Raw genomic sequence first — 22,644 nt, forward strand, 5'->3', positions numbered from 1 at the left:
AGCCCCCCTTTTGAAAGTGTCACAGCTTCTAAACGCTTTTTGTAGCCTGACAAGAGTCTTTCAATTCTTGTTTGAGGGATCTTCATCCATTCTTCCATGGAAAATTCTTCCAGTTCTGTGACATTTCTGGGTCGTTTTGCATGCACTGCGGTTTTGAGGTTTAGCCATAGATTTTCAATGATGTTCAGATCAGAGAACTGTGAGGGCTATTGTAAAACCTTCAGCTTGTGCCTTTTGAGGTAGTCTATTGTTGATTTTTGACGTGTGATCATTATCCATTTGTAAAAGCCATCCTCTTTTCAACGTAAGCTTTTTTACAGATGGTGTTATGTTTGCATCAAGAAATTGTTGAAATTTCATTGAATCCATTCTTCCCTCTACCCGTGAAATGTTCCCTGTGCCATTGGCTGCAGCACAACCCTAAAGTATGATTGATCCACCCCCATGCTTAATGGTTGGCGAGATGTTCTTTTCCTGAAATTCTGTGCCCTTTTTTCTCCACGCATAGCTTTGATCATTGTGGCCAAAGAGTTCTAGTTTAACCTCATCGGTCCACAGGACTTGTTTCCAAAAAGCATCAGGCTTGCTTAGATGTTCCTTTGCATACTTCTGACGCTGAATTTTAGGACGAGGACGCAGGAGAGGTTTTCTTCTGATGACTCCTCCATGAAGGCCATATTTGTGCAGGTGTCTCTGAACAGTAGAACAATGTACCACAATTCCAGTGTCTGCTAAATCTTTCTGAAGGTCTTTTGAAGTCAAGCTGGGGTTCGGATTTGCCTCTCTAGCAATCCTACAAGCAGTTCTGACTTGAAATTTTGCTTGGTCTTCCGGACCTTATGTTAACTGTTCTTGTTAATTGCCATTTCTAAATTACATTTCGAATTGAGGAAAGGGCAACTTGAAAAAGCTTTGCCATCTTCTTATAGCCTTCTCCTGCTTTGTGGGCCTCCACCATTTTCACTTTCAGAGTGCTAGACAGCTGCTTAGAAGAACCCATGGCTGAGGTTTTTTTGGTACAAGGTTAGAGGAGGTTTTTTATAAAGGTGGGAAATTTGCATCACCTGGCCTTTCTTAACGAGGATAGTGAACAAGCCATAATCCTAAAAGCCTAATTAGGTCTGACACCTTGGTCAAAGTTACCTGAGTACACAAATCTCCAAGGGTGCCCAAACTTTTGCAAGTTTTGCCCCTTTTCCTTTTTGCAATTTTAAAAATGTAAAAAAAAAAAAAATATTCTATAATATATATATATATTTTAGCCTAAAAAACATTAAACTTCTGGTCTTTTATGGATCATTTCATCTTCAACTTGCTTAACTGTTCACAATTACAGTAATTTTGACCAGGGGTGCCCAAACTATTATATGTCACTGTATACGGTATATATGGTAAATGGCGCAATATTGCCCATAACAGATTAGTTTATAGTTCAGAAAAGGAGAGTCTGATTGCTTTCTATGGACAATCTGCATTAGTGCGCACACATTTCTCCCACCAAGCTGTGAAAAAGCGATTTGAATACAGGAGCACTAGGAGAATAAAGAAAACAGCGTAAAACACATTTATGGCTAGAACGAAACAACAGTAATTACATGAGAGGCAATCACTATTTCAGCATAGCCCAAAAGCCTGTCCTCAAATAGTCTAATATCATGCAGATGCTTCCCTACCTCATCAGTAAGCCTGTCTACTCGGTACAGGCTCGGGTGAATCATTTTCATCTGATGAAGCAACGGCTGATATTTCATCTGGTACATTGCAAAAACGCGATCATCCAGACGTGTACAGGTGCCAGTCCTGAAGGCTTTCTGTGGAGACGGTACAAATAAAATTATTCTTTTCAATTGCTATCAAGCACATTAACAATGTGTCAAAGATGACGCAGGCAATCAGAGCTTTACCGCTCCTGAATCCCATTATCTGGAGTGATGTGCCAAATGGAACAACACAGCGGGAACGCCAGCGTACAACAAACCAGATCTCATGCATACTTCACCGACAGGCGGCTAGGAAATTGTAAAGAATTACAAACATTTCATTTGGGTGTAGTACACATCACCGGGTTATATAATCGTGCCTGGCACATGGGGGAGGGGAGGAAGGAGTAGTAACAGCGGCTGGCACCGCAATATAGTGCCAGCTGATGTCATTTAACAGTTAAAGGGAATGTAACACTGGAAATTTATTATGATTTTTTATTTTCAGATGATTATTGATTGCGCGGTATTTTTTCCCCACATTTGGCATGAAAGACGCAAAAAAATAAATATTCTTTTTTTAAATATTTTATAGGGAGATTGAGAAAGAAAGATTGTGCAGGTCAGCACTGCAAGGAACTGACATGACAAGCTGCTTAGCTTCATTATGTTAGATAAAGATAGTTTATTTCAAAAGACATACTGATAGGGAATTTAGATTGTGAGCCCCGATGGGGACAGCGACGATAATGTATGTAAAGCGCTGCGGAATATGTTGGTGCTATATAAAAATAAAGATTATTATTATTAAAAGATAAGGTTTAGGTAAAAAACAGTAAGTTTTGCAGATGGGGATTGTGAGAGTGAGATCACAATGCTGGCTCTTCTGGAAGTCATAAGTTTTCTTTTTTTTTTTTTTTAATACTTATATTAGACCTCATTCAGATTTCCATTTTTTTCTCAGAAGTAAAAAACAAAAAAACAAACCTTTTTTCAGTATCTTGCAATCATTTTTGTTGTATGTGTCATCTGTTAAAAAAATAACTAGCACCTCCTAACAAAATTAAGCAAGTGTGAACAGGCGCAAGCTGCAGGGACTGCATTATATACAGTGCAGTGGTACACTATGCACTAAAATATACGCAAACACATTGACAGTAATGCAGGTTAAGTTTCATACATACGAGTTCGTGTAGAATAGTCACAGCAGCTTGCACCTATTCACACCTTAGTCAGTTAGGAGGAACTGGTCAGTCAATGTTTTCTCCAGTGGCGACTGCTTCCTTTTCTGACTGAGCCCTTCTCCCATCAGCCAAAGGCTGTTTTTAATTATTGCTGGATCCTACTTGCCCTTTACATATGTAAGTTTTTGGCTCGGGAGAGGCATGTTTGATAGAAATTGTTAGGGTCCCATCAAGAAAAGGTCACCTTTTGGTTAGTGGGTGCACACAAACTTGTCAACTTGTGCGCCAAGTACCTTCATTTGTTTTTAGAACATGAAAAACAAAAATGTTGGTATAAAATAAAACTAAGGGTTTTCAAAAACTTTTATAACCAGCTCAAGTGAAAAATGGACAAAACTTAGATTACACACGTGTGGCATTCAAGTGCCATCAGCCTTTATTATACACTGTGTTCCAAATTGTTATGCAAATAATATTTTCTCAGATTTTCCCAAATTACCTATATGAATTGCAGTCATTGTAATTTTCCAGTCAAATAACTATTAGAGTACAATTGAAAGGTTTTTGTACAAACTGCCTATGATAACAGTATATTTTTAAAAAAATAAAAAACTCAAACTGCACTCAAAATGCATGTTCCAAATTATTATGCACAGCAGAGTTTTCAACAATTTCATTTTAATAAAAAACAAAAAAATGGTCATTTTTGAAATTATAAGCATTAGCAGGTTATTACAAACTGAAATCAAACAGTTTTCAACTCAAAACTTTATTCTAGGTGATGTTACATTTGCACATAGGACTCCTTGTTCGAAAGGAGATTCTGAACTCTCTCGTCCATTGAATTTGTCAGGTTTTGGATGGTTTCTGCTTACAATTGTTTTGTATGAGGACAGAATACCCTCCCAGAGCGGTTGCTTAGATGTGAACTGCGTCCCACCATCATAGACACTCCTTTTGATGATGCTCCAGAGGTTCTCAATGGGGTTGAGGTCAGGGGAGCATGGGGGCCACACCATAAGTTTGTCCCCTTTTATGCCCATAGCAGCCAGAGATGCAGATGTGTTATGTGCAGCATGAGACCGGGCATTATCATGCATGAAAATGATCTTGCTGCGGAATGCACGGTTCTTCTTCTTGAACCATGGCAGGAAGTGCTGTTTGAGAAACTCCACATACATTATGGAGTTCATCTTTACCCCTTCAGGGATCCTAAAGGGGCCGACAATCTCTCTCCCCATGATTCCAGCCCAAAACATTACTCCACCTCCTCCTTGTTGGCGCCGTAGCCGTGTTTGCATGGGGTGTCCATCAACCAGCCATCCTCCACTCCATCTATCTGGACCATCGAGCGTTGCAAGGCACTCATCGGTGAACAAAAGAGTTTTGAAGTCAGTCTTCATGTATTGTTTGGCCCACTGGAGCAGTTTCTGCTTGTGTGCAGTGGATAGAGGAGGTCAACAGGATGGCTTACGCACAGCTGCAAACCACTGAAGGACCCTGCATCTTGTTGTTACGGGGGACGTTGGAGGCACCAGCAGCTTCAAAAATTTGTCTGCTGCTATGACAAGGCTTTTTTGCCGCTGCTCTTTTAACCTGACGTAATTGCCTGTAGGAAAGAGTCCTCAATTTTCCCTTATCAGCACGCACACGTTTGTACTGTGAATCAGCCACATACTTCTTGATTGTGCGATGATCAGGATGAAGTGTCTTGGCAATGTTGATTGTAGTCATGCCTTGACCTAAACACTCCACAATTTGTTGCTTCTCAGCAGCCGACACATCCTTTTTCTTTCCCATTTTGGCAGAAAATGTAGGCTGCTTAATAATGTGGGACAGCCTTCTTAAGTAGTCTTTCCTTTCATTGGACACACCTGCCAAACTAATTAGCACAGGTGTCTGCAATTGCTTACAGTGATATAAAGAGCCCTGACACACATCACCATCAATGAGTTTAACTGACAAACAAACAAATTCTTCCCTTATCACTCCTAAACACTGTTTGCATAATAATTTGGAACACAGTGTAGACCCTTTCAAGTGAACGAGAGAGTAATCAGCAGATCACATTGTGCGCAAAAAAACAAAACAAAAAAACATAGGCCCTCTTTAGAGTAACAATGTAACTACAAGCTACTATTATGGCCTCCTTCACACACTTTCTTCAGCATTTTGCTATGGTTTTGAACAGTTTTCGGCCTGGATTTATTAAGATTGATGTTTCGTCTGCCAGTCTTAATGAGGGACATGCAGGAATAAGATGCACCAAATTCATGAATTCACTTAATGAAATCGGGGCATCTTATGGTGTACACCTCTGTGTTCCCCGCCAGAGATATTACCCCAGTAAAACTTCTGGAGTAAGAAAAGCCGCCACGTGATAAATGCAATGGTCATCCGTAGCCACGCTCTGGTTTCTTCCCAGATAGGCCCATTTTGGTGGAGAAGCCCAAATCTGGTATGAAAATGCTAAAAATTGCTAAATTTTTGTGCCACTTTGCATTGTGCAAAACTTTGGGCACTTTTCAAAAAGTGTGGTACGGGCTGGCGTAAACACTGATGAATCGGGAGCTTAATAACTATAGTGATTAACACTACATACAAAATGGGCAAATTCATCAAAACTGTCATTATTTTTATTTTTTTTGTGAAAAGTTTGATAGGCTAAGATCCTTGAAATTTACTAAGAAGTGAGCACCTCTATATGAATTTGGGGCACCTTGGGGCTGCCTGTCCTGATATAGGTTTTTACTTTAATTTTTGCCACTTTTGATATTTCACTACAGACTTAAAATAACATCTGTCTCCAGCATTTTGAGCTCTACATTAAAAAAAAAAAAAAAAGTAGAAGAAAATGACCAAATATTGTAGTTGACTCATCGCATGAGCTTCAGGAAACGATCATATATAAACTGCATTAGATAATTTTTGAGGTCATGTCTGTGCTGGAGGCCTCTGTTGCAGATTTGGCCAAAAATACTAAAAGATTGGTTTGGCTATAAAATATTTTCACTCACCTGCTTAAGAAGAGCCAAAATATATAAAGGGAAAAGTTTCAGAGAACTGGGCGCAATGAGAGTGGACTGCTGTAGGTTTGAAAGTGTAGACTTGTAGGAGGACAATGAATCCACCACTGCGTTCACCAAGGCATCTCTAGCATCAGAAAGACTGGATGTAACAGATCGGTCTACAGCTGCAAAAAGATATAAAAGAGATGAAGAAAGCAAATGTCAGGCAGACTTTGTACTGAACAGTAATCAAGATCTGTATCCAGTAACTCAGCAGAGCCATTCAAATAGTACCATTAATGGAAACACAACATAATGCAATGTTCCAGAGATGAATATACTAAAGATGTACTCAACATACTAAAGATCTATTTTATAAGCTCCATTACAGCCAATATAAGAAAGTTACACCTAAAAAACATGTCCTAAAGGGGTTTTCTCAAGTTGTTTCTTAAGCTCTTAAGCAGCTAAGAGCAGTGCAGTCTCTTTACCTCCTGGTTTCTAGTGGGCTTTCCTCCTTGTGTGAGATATGGTGAAGCGTAAAACTATAGTAGAGGTAGAACTATAAAGCTCAGCACTTCTGCTGTAACACATTCAGCTACCAAAGATTTGCCGTATGCCTACACGGTTATCACTGTATTTACACAGAGATAATAAGGCATTTAGACAAGCACACAACTCTGGACAAGGAGAGCAGAGAGACAACTTGCTCTGAAAGCTGTGGTCTAGTGATGATAAAGAGGGAGAGGGAGGTGAGCAGAAATTGATGTATATAAATTAAAGAGGTTGTCCACTACTATAAAGAATGCCCCCATAGATGTAAATGGTGGAAATAAGCGTTTTTGTAAATACTTTGCACTATCAATCTTGCCTGTGAGCGGCGCTATTGCTGACCGCTCACCAGGCATCACATGACCCCCGGCTCCAGGCAGCTCTGACATCCGCTGATGTCACGTCAAGTGCCAGCTGCAGCCAGGCGTGACCCAGTGACGAGCTCCCCCCGATTGCTGGGCTGTGGGCGGGGTTTCACCACACATCACAGCCCAGTATCCAGCATGCTTTCCCTCCTGTATTCATTGGGAAAGCACACGGTGGATGCTGGACTGTGACGTGCGGTGAAACCCCGCCCACAGCCCATCAATCAGGGGGGTGCGCATCACTGGGTCACGTCTGGCTGCAGCTGGAACTTGATGTGACATCAGCGGATGTCAGAGCCAGCTGCAGCCGGGTCACGTGATGCCTGGTGAGCGGTCAGCAATAGCACCGCTCCAGGCAAAAAAGACAAAGCAAAGTATTTACAAAAAATCTTATTTCCATCGTTTACATCAATGGGGGCATTCTCTACAGTAGTGCACAACCTCTTTAATGAGCTAGAGACAGATGGCTGGTATGTTAAGAGTTAAGGCTGTAGAGACCAGGTTCCATGAAAACAAGTTGTATACTATAAGACAAAATTTCTCATTGCAGGAGAATGACATCAGGAAGAAAAAGCAAGTTAATTGCAAACTTGCTTATTTTCAGGCTGTCTAACTAAAGAAATTTAAGAACTTGAGAACACCCCTTTAAAAAGAGAAAAGAAAATATACCCATGGAAAATATCCTCCTATTAAACTATATGTACACACATCATAGCAATGACATCCTTACACCAATACCACCTGATAGAATAATTTACCATCATTTTAGAACTATGACATATGTCATCTTAATGGCATTATGGGGTCATATTGAGAAATTTCTTTTAACATTCCTAAGTCCACTTGCTAAGCGAGTCCTGGTTATGTAAGAACAGCTTTACAAAAGCAGCACATGTTTAGGCAAGTTACTATTGTGCCTTAATGCTCAGAAATGAAGCAATATTATAAAAATCATAACAAGCGTAAAAGTGTATAAGTATGTAAACATAAATGCACCTGACTTCTACAGGAAGAAAGAGAACTAAACTCTAGTGCTACCTATTACATGTAGCAATCCTAAAAGTCAATATCAACCCTTTAAACAGGGCCTTGCCATAGGACGTGGGATAAAAAGCCAAAATAGACTCCATTTGCAGACACATGTTTCGGGGTGTTTGCCCCCTAATCAGTGCAAAGCAGGAGAACTGGTTTGGCTAGGGAGTCTAAGGGGTAAAGCTTCTCCCTGTGGAGAGTGCCAAGTCTGTGTAAGGAGGCTTCTAAGCATGTGTATGTAATATACAATATTACAGTATATATGCATACACACGTGTATCTGTGTGCATGTGTGTGTACACAGAATATATTTGTATGCAAGTGTGGGTATGTATATTTATCTGAAGTCATACTGATATTATGAACTGCAGTTACGTCTTCATATTATTATATATACTTTACATACAAGATGCTTTGCTGACAGTTCTGAAAGACATCTACATTCTGATTAAAAAAACCGCATCAAATCTTACCCATGTTCGCCAACAGACAAGTAGTAGCTTGGACATCTACTCCTGCAAACACATCAGGTAGCGAATTCACCACGGGTAAGCACAAGGTGTGCACGCGTATCCTCCGCTGACCTGTATGCAATTAACATATCAATATTGCGTTCCATTCTGCCCCCCCCCCCACTAACAGATTATGTTATTTCCAAATAAATAAATAATACTTTATAAATCCCTCCAAAAAAAGCCCTGAAAAAGAACTACCTTTGCTAGACGTGTAAAGAAGGGCCACTTGACAACATGCCAAGGAACTGTCCGTCAGACTTTCTTCTAAAGACATCTGCACTGCAAATCCTGCATCCTCACTGATGTTGGCAAGTGATAACAGGTCCGTTGACCGTACAAAAAAATTTCCATGGAAAGTATGTATTGAGAGGCCTAAAACAGAATAAATGTGTGACACAACAACGTACTATAGTGGATATACTACAGCAGAAAAGCCACAATGATATATGCCTCTCTTATATACAATGGAGTTGTTCTAACAAACTGGACACAGAGTGAAATCATTGTGTGTAAGTATTTAGTGGGGAATACACCCCCTTTATTATTTCTTTATAGTAATCTGAGCTATGGAATTCAGATTGAGATGCCAAATAACATTAGGCTACCTCTATCGCCCCTAGCAGGAGCATGGAGCTTACTGCACAGTAACCTACAAGCAGGCAGCACGCTGATAGGCTCCCTCTACTGGTAGCTTCAAGTAACATGTTCTGCTGCACATTAATGACTTGCAGCTAGATTTAATAAATGACTAAAACATACATTTTCAACCTTCACAAAAATTAAGAGACCACTGTAAAATTTTTATTTTCTCTGATTTTTCTCTTTATAGGTATATTTTTGAGTAAAATGTACATTGTTGTTTTAGTCTATAAACTACTGACAACATGTCTCCGAAATTCAAAGCTAAAAATGTATTTATTTGCAGCAAATGATAGATCATCAAAATAATAAAAAAGAAACCATGCTTTCAGACCTCAAATAATTAAAAGAAAACAGGTTCTTATTAATTTAGAAACAACAATACTCATGTTTTAACTCAGGAAGAGTTCAGAAATCAATATTTGGTGGACTAACCATGATTTTTAATCCCAGCTTTCATGCGTCTTGGCATGCTTTCCACCAGTCTTTCACACTGCTTTTGGGTGACCTTATGCCATTCCTGGCACAAAAATGTAAGCAGTTCTTCTTTGTTTGATGGCTTGTGACTATCCATCTTCCTCTTGATTACATTCCAGAGGTTTTCAATGGGGTTCAGGTCTGGAGATTGGGCTGGCCATGACAGGGTCTTGATGTGGTGCTCCTTCATCCACACATTGATTGACCTAGTTGTGTGGCATGGGGCATTGTCCTGCTGGAAAAAACAGTCCTCAGAGTTGGGAACATTGCCTGAGCAGAAGTAAGCAAGTGTTTTTCAAGGATAACCTTGTATGCGGCTTGATTCATACGTCCTTCGCAAAGATTAACCTGCCCAATTCCAGCCTGAAGCATCCCCAGATCATCACCGATCCTCCACCAAATTTCACAGTGGTTGCAAGACACTGTGGCTTATATGCCTCTCCTGGTCTCCGTCTAACCATTAGACAACCAGGTGTTGGGCAAAGCTGAAAATTAGACTCATCAGAGAAGATTACCTTACTCCAGTCCACTATAGTCCAATCCTTATGGTCTTTGGCAAACTTCAGCCTGGCTCACCTTTGCTTCTCATTGATGAAAGGCTTTTTTCTAGCTTTACATGACTTGAGGCCTGCCTCTAGGAGCCTGTTACCAACTGTTCTTGCCGTTCACTTCACCCCAGCTGCCATTCCTTTTGTAGGTCACTTGATGTCATCCTGCGGTTGCTCAGTGACATTCGAATTAGATGACGGTCAACCCGGTCAGTGGAGAGTCGCTTTCGCCCTCTGCCGGTCTGTGGCTTTGTTGTCCCCAATGTCTGCTGCTTGACCTTGTTGTAATGGACTGCAAACTTCGAAATTTTAAGGATGGAGGAAACATGACACTCACTGTATTCCTCTGCTAGTAAAGCCAGAATTGAGCCCTTCTTTTCCTCACTCAAGACTTTTCTTTTCAACTCCTTTGGCATGGTTAAAAGTTATTTTTTCATTCAAATTACTTTTGGGCTATTCCTAGCACTTGTTTTGCCATCCAGCTTGTCCTATTGCAAGAGGATTGTGAAGACCACAGCAGTGTTTTTTTATACTTTCCCTCGTTACATGAGACTTGGTTCAGGTGATCACCTAATCAGAAGCACATGAAGTAGAATAAGGTGGACTGTGGTTGGAATTCAACTGACACTGGAATGGCTGTCAGACATGTAGAGGTGGTGATTTTATAGAAAACAGCGCAGTGGTCTCTTAATTTTTGCCAGAGCTGTATGTGTGTGCGTATGTGTGTGTATGTGTACTGAATAGAATACTTTGTTCTGTACAAAGTTGAATGTTCTGACAACAAAAATCACACAAAAATCATCAATGGAAATCACATTTATTAACCAATGGAAGCCTGGATTTGGAGTCACCGCCAAAATTAAAGTGGAAAAACACACTACAGGCTGATCCAACTTTGATGTAATGTCCTTAAAACAAGTCAAAATGAGGCTCCGTATTGTGTGTGGCCTCCACGTGCCTGTATGACCTCCCTACAACGCCTGGACATGCTCCTGATGAGGTTGCGGATGGTCTCCTGTGGGATCTCCTCCCAGACCTGGACTAAAGCATCCGCCAACTCCTGGACAGTCTGTGGTGCAACGTGACGTTGGTGGATGGAGCGAGACATGATGTCCCAGATGTGCTCAATCAGATTCAGGTCTGGGGAACAGGCGGGCCAGTTCATAGCTTCAGTGCCTTCATCTTGCAGGAACGGCTGACACACTCCAGCCACATGAGGTCTGGCATTGTCCTGCATCAGGAGGAACCCAGGGCCAACCGCACCATAATATGGTCTCACAAGGGGTCTGAGGATCTCATCTCGGTACCTAATGGCAGTCAGGCTACCTCTGGCGAGCACATGGAGGGTTGTGCGGCTCTCCAAAGAAATGCCACCCCACACCATTACTGACCCACTGCCCAACCTGTCATGCTGAAGGATGTTGCAGGCAGCCTATCACTCTCCACGGCGTCTCCAGACTGTCAGGTCTGTAACATGTGCTCAGTGTGAACCTGCTTTCATCTGTAAAGAGCACAGGACGCCAGTGGCGACTGTGCCAATCCTGGTGTTCTGTGGCAAATGCCAAGCATCCTGCACGGTGTTGGGCTGTAAGCACAACCCCCATCTGTGGACGTCGGGCCCTCATGGAGATGGTTTCTAACCATTTGTGCAGACACATGCACATTTGTGGCCTGCTGGTGGTCATTTTGCAGGGCTCTGGCAGTGTTCCTCCTTGCACAAAGGCGGAGGTAGCGGTCCTGCTGCTGGGTTGTTGCCCTCCTACGGCCCCCTCCATGTCTCCTGGTGTACTGGCCTGTCTCCAGGTAGCGCCTCCAGCCTCTGGACACTACGCTGACAGACACAGCAAACCTTCTTGCCACAGCTCACATTGATGTGCCATTCTGGATGAGCTGCACTACCTGAGCAACTTCTGTGGGTTGTAGAGTCCGTCTCATGCTACCACGAAGGTGAAAGCACAACCAACATTCAAAAGTGACCATAACATCAGCCAGAAAGCATTGGTACTGAGATGTGGTCTGTGGTCCCCACCTGCAGAACCACTCCTTTATTGAGTGTGTTTCTAATTGCCAATAATTTCCATCTATTGTCTATTCCATCTGCACAACAGCATGTGAAATTGATTGTCAGTGTTGCTTCCTAAGTGGATAGTTTGATTTACTGGGAGCTATATTCTGTTGTTTAAGTGTATTACCTTCATTTTTTTGAGCTGTGTGTGTGTGTATGTGTATATATTTTATATATATATATATATATATATATATATATATATATATATATATATATATATATATATATATATATATATATATATATATATATATATATATATATATATATATACACACATACACACACACAGTACAGACCAAAAGGTTGGACACACCTTCTCATTTAAAGAAATTTCTGTATTTTTATGACTATGAAAATTGTACATTCACACTGAGGGCATCAAAACTATGAATTAACACATGTGGAATTATATACTTAACAAAAAAGTGTGAAACAACTGAAAATATGTCTTATATTCTAGGTTCTTCAAAGTAGCCACCTTTTGCTTTGATGACTGCTTTGCACACTCTTGGCATTCTCTTGATGAGCTTCAAGAGGTAGTCACCAGAAATGGCTTTCACTTCACAGGTGTGCCCTGTCAGGTTTAATAAGTGGGATTTCTTGCCTTATAAATAGGGTTGGGACCATCAGTTGTGTTGTGCAGAAGTCTGGTGGATACACAGCTGATAGTCCTACTGAATAGACTGTTAGAATTTGTATTATGGCAAGAAAAAAGCAGCCAAGTAAAGAAAAACGAGTGGCCATCATTACTTGAAGAAATGAAGGTCAGTCAGTGCGAAAAATTGGGAAAACTTTGAATGTGTCCCCAAGTGCAGTTGCAAAAACCATCAAGCGCTACAAAGAAATTGGGTCACATGAGGACCGCCCCAGGAAAGGAAGACCAAGAGTCACCTCTGCTTCTGAGGATAAGTTTATCCGAGTCACCAGCCTCAGAAATCGCAGGTTAACAGCTGCTCAGATTAGAGACCAGGTCAATGCCACACAGAGTTCTAGCAGCAGACACATCTCTTCAATAACTGTTAAGGGGAGACTTTGTGCAGCAGGCCTTCATGATAAAATAGCTGCTAGGAAACCACTGCTAAGGACAGTCAACAAGCAGAAGAGACTTATTTGGGTTAAAGAACACAAGGAATGGACATTAGACCAGTGGAAATCTGTGCTTTGGTCTGAGGAGTCCAAATTTGAGATCTTTTGTTCCAACCACCGTGTCTTTGTGCGACGCAGAAAAGGTGAACGGATGGACTCTACATGCCTGGATCCCACCGTGAAGCATGGAGGAGGAGGTGTGATGGTGTGGGGGTGCTTTGCTGGTGACACTGTTGGGGATTTATTCAAAACTGAAGGCATACTGAACCAGTATTTGATTTAATATGTCCCATTTGTCACATTATTTTCAGGGGTACTATCATTTCTGTCCAGGCCTATTTCATGAGTTTAATTTTTTTTTTAAATTCTGTCGAAGCAGGGTTGAAAAGCAATGTCTGACTTTCATTTGTTCATTTTCATAGATTTTTAATTTATTATTACTTTTGTCAGATTCAAGTTATTTCTGTGACCATTGTGGGTTTTTCTTTCATTAAACGAGGGGGGTACCAACAATTTTGACCACGTGTGTGTAATATATATAATCTCTTAGCACTGGATATATACTATAGGGGTCAGACAGAAAATAAATATACCATTGCTAAGCCGTTTAAGGACTATAAATATATAAGACATGTATTACACAGCTAGCAACTGTTCCTATGTTGCCCTAACCCGCTGATTATGGCAGGATCAACTAATCATTTAATGTATATTGGGACTCTCAACTCTCCCCCAACAGATGTCAGTGGAGAGAAGGATCTGGCTGTTAGAAATTCAGTGGGAAGATACAGTGGTGGCCAAAAGTATTGGCACCCCTGCAATTCTGTCAGATAGTACTCCATTTCTTCCTGAAAATGATTGCAATCACAAATTCTTTGGTCTTATTATCTTCATTTAATTTGCTTGCAAGGAAAAAACACAAAAGAGAATGAAGCAAAAATCAAATCATTGATCATTTCACACAAAACTCCAAAAATGGGCCAGACAAAAGTATTGGCACCCTCAGCCTAATACTTGGTTGCACAACCTTTAGCCAAAATAACTGCGAACAACCGCTTCCGGTAACCATCAATGAGTTTCTTACAATGCTCTGCTGGAATTGTAGACCATTCTTCTTTGGCAAACTGCTCCAGGTCCCTGATATTTGAAGGGTGCCTTCTCCAAACTGCCATTTTGAGATCTCTCCACAGGTGTTCTATGGGATTTAGGTCTGGACTCATTGCTGGCCACCTTAGAAGTCTCCAGTGCTTTCTCTCAAACCATTTTATAGTGCTTTTGGAAGTGTGTTTTGGGTCATTGTCCTGCTGGAAGACCCATGACCTCTGAGGGAGACCCAGCTTTCTCACACTGGGCCCTACATTATGCTGCAAAATTTGTTGGTAGTCTTCAGACTTCATAATGCCATGCACACGGTCAAGCAGTCCAGTGCCAGAGGCAGCAAAGCAACCCCAAAACATCAGGGAACCTCCGCCATGTTTGACTGTAGGGACCGTGTTCTTTTCTTTGAATGCCTCTTTCTTTTTCCTGTACACTCTATGTTGATGCTTTTTGCCAAAAAGCTCTACTTTTGTCTCATCTGACCAGAGAACATTCTTCCAAAACGTTTTAGGCTTTCTCAGGTAAGTTTTGGCAAACTCCAGCCTGGCTTTTTTATGTCTCGGGGTAAGAAGTGGGGTCTTCCTGGGTATCCTACCATACAGTCCCTTTTCATTCAGACGCCGACGGATAGTACGGGTTGACACTGTTGTACCCTCGGACTGCAGGGCAGCTTGAACTTGTTTGGATGTTAGTCGAGGTTCTTTTTCCACCATGCGCACAATCTTGCGTTGAAATTTCTCGTCAATTTTTCTTTTCCGTCCACATCTAGGGAGGTTAGCCACAGTGCCATGGGCTTTAAACTTCTTGATGACACTGCGCACGGAAGACACAGGAACATTCAGGTCTTTGGAGATGGACTTGTAGCCTTGAGATTGCTCATGCTTCCTCACAATTTGGTTTCTCAAGTCCTCAGACAGTTCTTTGGTCTTCTTTCTTTTCTCCATGCTCAATGTGGTACACACAAGGACACAGGACAGAGGTTGAGTCAACTTTAATCCATGTTAACTGGCTGCAAGTGTGATTTAGTTATTGCCAACACCTGTTAGGTGCCACAGGTAAGTTACAGGTGCTGTTAATTACACGAATTAGAGAAGCATCACATGATTTTTCAAACAGTGCCAATACTTTTGTCCACCCCCTTTTTTAGGTTTGGTGTGGAATTATATCCAATTTGGCTTTAGGACAATTCTTTTTGTGTTTTTTTCATTGAAGACAAATTAAATGAAGATAATAATACCAAAGAATTTGTGATTGCAATCATTTTCAGGAAGAAACTGAGTATTATCTGACAGAATTGCAGGGGTGCCAATACTTTTGGCCACCACTGTAAGACACTGCCAGATGAGAAGACCAGGAGTCGGGAGGAATAGTGCAGTAATACGTACGGCCAGCTTCAGTAAGGCGGGGTGCACATGGCGCGTTTTTGGTGCCTTTTTTCCACGCGGAATTGGGCCAAAAACAGTAGAGAATCCTTATGCCAGCACAGTCAATGAGCGTCCTGAAGTGCTGTGGCATGATCAGTATTTTCCCTTTTAGGATTTGCTGTCCTTTAAGGCTTCGTGCCCACAATGCAGAAATGAAGCAGAAATTTTACTGAGCATTTCTGCATCTCCTTGGCAGAAAAAAGCATGCGGTTTTTACATGCGTTTTTGCCATGCGTTTTTCCAATGTATTGTATAGGCAAATCTGCATGCCGAAATGCACAAGAGTTGGTCATGTCCGGGTTTTTTCTGCAAGTAAAATCTGCGCAGAAAAAATCCTGACCATGTGCACAGAACTTGCAGAATGTCATATGAAGTCATGGGATAAGGTATACAATGTGTTTCTGGAGCGTTTCTGCGCTCCAAATCCGCACCAAAAACGCATCGTGGGCACACAGCCTTAAATCTACATGTCAATTCTCTTTGTGGTTTTGGCCTGCGTTTTTCACCCATTGAATGCATTGAAAAACCGCAGACAAAGATGCAACATTTTTAAAGCTGTGTTTTCCTGCTAAGAGATGCAGAAATTTTTGCAATCAAATACTCAACGTGTGCTTATACCCTAAATGTTCATTGCCAGTGTCTCACCAAACATGACAAGTACGGCTATAGGGGATGGAGAGGACGAATATGTACTCATTATGCACTGCACACATCTCCAACTGCGATACTCAAGAGCTCTTAAAACTACCAGCTTGCCCTGAGTGCCACAGGCAGTCACCACAAACTGGGGGCCTTCGATTAGAAGTATAATAGTCTATGTACAATCTATATGTAGCCTTGGTTTTAGGCCCTGTCCACACTGTTTCTGCAGTGCATCCGATGGATCCGTCCCAAAATGGAATTCAGATTAACCTCCGATGGTGCAATAAGATAAAGACACAAAGTGAGTTCAAATGTCTACGTTTGTGTGCCTGTCCAAACAGACACATTTAAAGAAAAATAAAAAAAAAACCTCATTTGAACTCAGTTTGCGTCAGTGTATTCTATGGCTCCATCGGTGGTTCTGCATTATGGGCAGCACGGTGGCTCGGTAGTTAGCACTGCAACACTGGGATCCTGGGTTCATATCCCACCAAGGACAACACCTGCAAGGAGTTTGTATGTTCTCCTGTGTTTGCGTGGGTTTCCTTCCACACTCTAAATATATATTGATAGGGGATTTAAACTCTGAGCCTCATTGGGGACAGTAATGATAATATCTGTAAAGCGCTGTAGAATATGATAGCAAATTTGATGTAAGTAAGCAAAGCATAATAAATAACTAAAAAAAAATATGTAATAAATAATTCCTGCAGTGTGAACATGGCATTTGATGAGGGAGAATGTGACATCTATGCTACGTTCAGGCAGAGGAGTGCACACCCCCCCTCTGTCAGCTGGCGTCTCCATAACCATAGATAACTGTGTGCTACGCCTTGCTGGACTGATAAGCAGCAGTGTTAGTCTGTTACCACCTGTAGAAGCACAGACTGGCTAATCCTACTAATGCAGGCGTACAAACCTCAAGGTAAACCGTACACTGGAGTCACTCCATGTCTTGCCCGAGCTTACCCCGCAGTCGCTGTCATGTGGTTAGAGGAGTTGTGTAATACGTATTTCAGCATAACATGTCACACAGAGGTGAACACACTACAATCACTACTCAATACACCTATTACTTTCTGTGACATTTTTCATTTCATTACTTTTTTAATGTTCCGTCCACAAAGACGACTGAGGTTTTTTTTGCAGGATGAGTTAGAAGTATTAATGACACAATCCATTTTTATTATACAATGTACTGAAAAACGGGGGAAAAAGCCCAAGTGAGATGAAATGGTGGAACAAAAAAATGCAACTCTGCGTTTGATTTTTGGGCTTTGCTTTATGATGGTTATTGTGTGGTAAAAACAATCTGGATTCAGATCCGTATGATTCGGGTAATATCAAACTTGCTCAGATTTTTTTTTTTTTTTTTTTTTAATAGTAAAAAAAATTTCTGAAGTTTGTAAAAGAAAATTTTAGTTTGTGCCGGCATTTTCCGAGATCCATAACATTTTTAACTTTCAGTCAATGGAGCGGGGTGTAGGCTTTTTTTTGTGCGGCAACCTGACAGCTTTAGTGATACTAAGTTGGCAAGAGTACGACGTTTTGATAGTTTTTTATTACACTTAGAAGGGGTTTTTTTTTTTTTTTTTTTTGTCCTTACGGCGATTACCACATAGGTTAATAAGTTTTAGATTTTGATAGACCAGACTTTTACAAATACACGAATACCAAATACTGTTAGGTCCAGAAATATTTGGACAATGACAAGTTTTGGCATTTTAGAGGTTTACCAAAAACAAATTCAGGTTACACATACAGAATCAATATGGGCTTAAGTGCAGACTCTCAGCTTTAATTTGAGGGTATTCACATCCAAATTGGAGTAAGGGTTTAGGAATTACAGCTCTTTAATAAGTAGTTGCCCCTTTTTTAAAGGGACCAAAAAGTAATTAGACAATTGCCTCGAAAAGCTCTTTAATGTGCTGCATGGGCTATTCCCTCGTTAATCCATCCTGAATTATCCAAGTATAAGGTCTGGAGCTGATTCCAGGTGTGCCATTTGCATTTGGAAATTGTTGCTGTGAACCCACAACATGTAACCAAAAGAGCTCTCAATGGGAAAGAAACAGACCATCATTAGGCTGAAAAAAAAGAAGAAATCCATCAGCGAGATAGCAGAAATGTTAGAAGTGGCCAAATCAACAGTTTAGCACTTTCTGCACAAAAAAATTGCGCTGGTGAGCTTGGGAACTCAAAAAGGCCCGGACGTCCACGGAAGACAACAGTGGTGGATGATCGCAGTATCCTTTCCATGGTGAAGAAAAACCCCTTTACAACATCTACTCAAGTGAAGAACACTCTAGAGGAAGTAGATGTTTCAGTATCTAAGTGTACCATAAAGAGAAGACTTCATCAGAACAAATACAAAGGGGTTCACTACAAATGTGCAAACCATTAATCAGCCTTAAAATTAGAAATGCCAGATTAGACTTTGCCAAAAAACATCTAAAGAAGTCAGCCCAGTTCCGGAAAATAATTCTTTGGACAGATGAAACCAAGATCAATCTGTACCAGAATGATGGGAAGATGAAACTATGGAGAAGGCTTGGAACGGCTCATGATCCAAAGCACAGCACATCCTCTGTAACACATGGTGGAGGCAGTGTGATGACATGGGCATGCATGGCTTCAAATGGCGCTGGGTCACTAGTGTTTATTGATGATGTGACTGAAGACAAACAGCGGGATGAATTCTGAAGTGTACAGGGCTATACCTTCTGCTTAGATTCAACCAAATGCAGCAAGGTTGATTGGATGGTGCTTCTCAGTACAGATGGAAAATGACCCAAAAACATACTGCGAAAGGAACCCAGGAATTTTTAAAGGCAAAGAATGGAAATACTATGCAATTACAGAGTCAATCACCAGATCTCAACCCCATCTAGCATGCATTTCGCATGCTAAAGACAAAACTTAAGGCAGAAAGACCCACAAGCAAGCAATAACTGAAGTCAGCTGCAGTAAAGATCTGGCAAAGCATCACAGAGGAGGAAACCCAACGTCTGGTGATGTCCATGGCTTCCAGACTTCAGCCAGTCGTTGCCTGCAAAGGATTCTCTACAAAGTATTAGAAATGAACATTTTATTTATGATAAAGTTAATTTTCCAATTATTTTTGAGTCCCTGAAAGAGAGAGGGCTTTGTAGAGAAATGGTTGCAGTTCCTAAACGTTTCACAAGATATTTTTGTTCAACCCCTTTAATTAAACCTGAAAGTCTCCACTTCAATTGCATCTCAGTTGCTTCATTTTAAATAAAAAATGTCAAGCAGAGCACAAATCACGAAGATTTGGTCTCTGTCCAAATATTTCTACACCTAACTGTATATTTTACATTTTCTTTGCACGGAAAAAAACACACTAAAATGCACCAAATCTGCATCGTGTGCACATAGCCTAAAGTTCTGGTCACATCCTGGACAAAGGACAATAAAAGCCTAATGATAAATACCTTTAGTACAGCGAATTCTCATTACCGCTTCAAAACCAATCTTTCTAGTAAGATAATGATCCAGATCTTGCTTCAGTTTATCAGCTTGAGGTGGGTTGTGCTTATGATGGAATGATGGATAGTAATAGATGCATCCAGCAGAGTACTTCGACATGCAGGCTGAAAAACACAACAGCATAATATTACTGCATTCCTTCATCCTTATCTGAGAAGAAATATAGTCAGTAGTGATGATCGAGCGTGTTCCATTAACCCCTTCGGCGAGCACGCTCGCCGAGTATTTTGGCGTGCTCGGCATTTCTTTTAATGTCACCGCGCCTGCAAGTGTCACGCCTGTCAGACAGGCAATCTCTGCATGTGTCACAGCTATCAAACAGCCGTGACACTTGCAGGTGCGGCGACATTAAAAGAAATGCCGAGCACGCCAAAATACTCGGCGAACACCCGAGCGTGCTCGCCGAAGGGGTTAATAGAACATGCTGATCACCACTAATAGTCAGCAAATAAATTAGTATGTAACAAAAGATGTTGCCACTGCAGAAAAATTCTGCAATGTCTGGATGAACCCTAAAGCTATGTTCACATCCAGCGTTTTTAGCAGCATTTTTCTCTGCAGCCAAAACCTGATCTCTTGGCAGTAAAAACTCTGCATTCCAGATGCAGATTTTGCTTTTTTTTAACTGCATTTTTTGGGAGCGGATTATGTGCGATTTGTCTACAGTCAATGTTAAATATAGTTTGCATTTATTCACCAAAAAGGCAGCAAGAAACATTGCAAAAAATGCATTGAAGCCGGTTTGCTGCATTTTTTGCAGCATTTTTTTAAATAAAATGCTGAAAGAATTGACATGCTGCAAATTTAAAAAACGCTGCAGTTCTTAAATTTGGTCAGGAAAAAAAACAAACGTGTCCATGAGATTTCTGAAATCTCATAGCTTTTGCTGGTACTGTAAAAGTTTTTTGTGCAGAAAAAAAAGCAGCAGAAACGCCATGTGTGAACATAACTTAAGTCTTCTCTCTATACTTCTGCTTCCCTTGGTGCCCACTCCAGGTCTTGCTTCAAAAAAACAGAAACTGTACTAAAGCCGTATGTGTGAATAAAGCTTTAGACATCATTCAGACGTCAGTGATTTTTCATATAAACAGTGCGAGTGCCATCAGTGTTTGGTCAGGGTGTCCGTTTTATCAGAGATTTTTTTCATATGAAAAAAATTAATAAACAAGTTGTAATGGGTAGGAAAAGCTTTACAATGGTAATCACGGAGAGAACCAGACTGCACACTGATGCAATCCATGATTTTTACGGGTTATTTTGATTTGTGACTTGAATCAGACGGATAGGACTCCATGATTTTTTTGGAAGACACTCGGTCCGCAACAAAACATGGACAAGTGATCAGCCCAATAGAATACATACCCATTATAATCTGTGAAAACTACGGAAAGAACAAGTAATGAAAACTGATATCTGAATAGGGCCCTAAAGGGTTTTCATGGCAGGATCCATGGAAAGAATGTATAGCTTTGATCTGGTAACAAACTCACACTTATGGCTTTCTGAACATTTAAACAATCCAAAAAAATAGCATATAAAGAAGTTTTCTGTGACTTTAGGATAGGTCCTCATAACATCAGTAGGGGTCAGGCTCCCCACACCTCCACCGATCAGCTGAATAAATGTGCCATAGTAAAATGAAATAATGAAATAGAGCTTGCAGTACCATTCTGTGCCATTACTAAATGTACAGAGCTGGTAGAAATGTGATTGAGCGCAGACCATAATCTATGAACACACTGTTTCTAACAGGCCGTGATCAAGGTCCTGGTGGACCGAAACGTTGGCCATCTTGTAAAGTGTGGTACTCTTAAACATGATGTTGACTGATAAATTAATAATATTTTCGTCACTGCAACCAAGGAGTGCCATGGTCTTTCCTATCCTCTTCTGCAGTGCTGATCGCTGGGGATCAGATCCGATATTGAGGACCTAATCCTAAGAATAGTTCATCAATAATAAAGTCAGGGATTACCCCTTTACCAGTGCATGCTTTTACAATCACAGGTAGAAGTACAGAAACAAAGCCGCTACATGTTGACCAACCTAGCGATGCCAGGTCAGAATACTGAGAACTTAGAAGAAACAGGTCCACAGCAATTTGTTGTCCGGAGCAATCCAAAGCTAATTTCTTATAGAAATCTGTGGCGGGGCCCAAGTGCTGTATTCCCTGAAAAACAAGCAGGAATATATTATAAAAAGAACTACCACCTTAAAGAAAAGTAATTTTATAGAACATCCATAGACATTGTACCTTTAAGCTGGATCTTTGGTTTGGATCTTCTCTAGACTGTAAAAGTCCAACTCCTAAGGACGGCAGCTGAGTCTGGAATACTGATATTCTTCCTCCAGTGGGAGACATCAATTTAAAAGCTCCTTGAAGAGCGGGACCAAGAGCACTGTGAGTTTCCCTTGTGCTGGTAAACATGCCAGGTAAGGCGGTCAACAGATCTTTGATAAGCTAGGCAGAAAAAGAGATACTCAACAACATTTGGTATTTAATCACATAAAAAATACCCTTATTAGTAACACGCTTGGGCTCAGTTCATACTTACGTTGCAGATTTGGTTTTTGACAAGAATTGTAGAGCTGAATAGAACTCTATTTCACTGATAGACACCACAGCCATACCTGGCAGACCCCACAAGAAGTGAATGGTGTTCGTCAGTCGCTGCTGGTAGCTATAGTGTCATTGATCCTTCAATGTGTCAAGATTTTCATTTATGACAGGAATAGAAGAATAAATTTGTACAAAGCTTACAAAAACCCATGTATGTGCTATATTAGGGCATC

The 22,644-nt window shown here is 40.9% G+C and overlaps 1 protein-coding gene across 3 annotated transcripts in view; it reads right to left on the reverse strand.

Moving 5' to 3' along the window:
• SEC24B (SEC24 homolog B, COPII coat complex component) overlaps positions 1-22,644 on the reverse strand; it is a 110,151-nt gene that overhangs the window by 28,169 nt on the left and 59,338 nt on the right. For all 3 annotated transcript variants that reach the window (XM_073640925.1, XM_073640933.1, XM_073640915.1), the window contains 7 exons: positions 22,106-22,312; positions 21,898-22,021; positions 19,797-19,955; positions 8,555-8,728; positions 8,315-8,425; positions 5,902-6,077; positions 1,674-1,811 (listed from right to left, as the gene is read on the reverse strand). In XM_073640925.1, the coding sequence (XP_073497026.1) occupies positions 1,674-1,811; positions 5,902-6,077; positions 8,315-8,425; positions 8,555-8,728; positions 19,797-19,955; positions 21,898-22,021; positions 22,106-22,312 (1,089 nt within the window). The remainder of the gene's footprint in view (positions 1-1,673; positions 1,812-5,901; positions 6,078-8,314; positions 8,426-8,554; positions 8,729-19,796; positions 19,956-21,897; positions 22,022-22,105; positions 22,313-22,644) is intronic.

Source organism: Phyllobates terribilis, unplaced genomic scaffold (assembly GCF_046119375.1).
Source record: "Phyllobates terribilis strain yellow unplaced genomic scaffold, ASM4611937v1 Scaffold_1__5_contigs__length_1240528914, whole genome shotgun sequence".
Lineage (NCBI taxonomy): Eukaryota > Metazoa > Chordata > Amphibia > Anura > Dendrobatidae > Phyllobates > Phyllobates terribilis.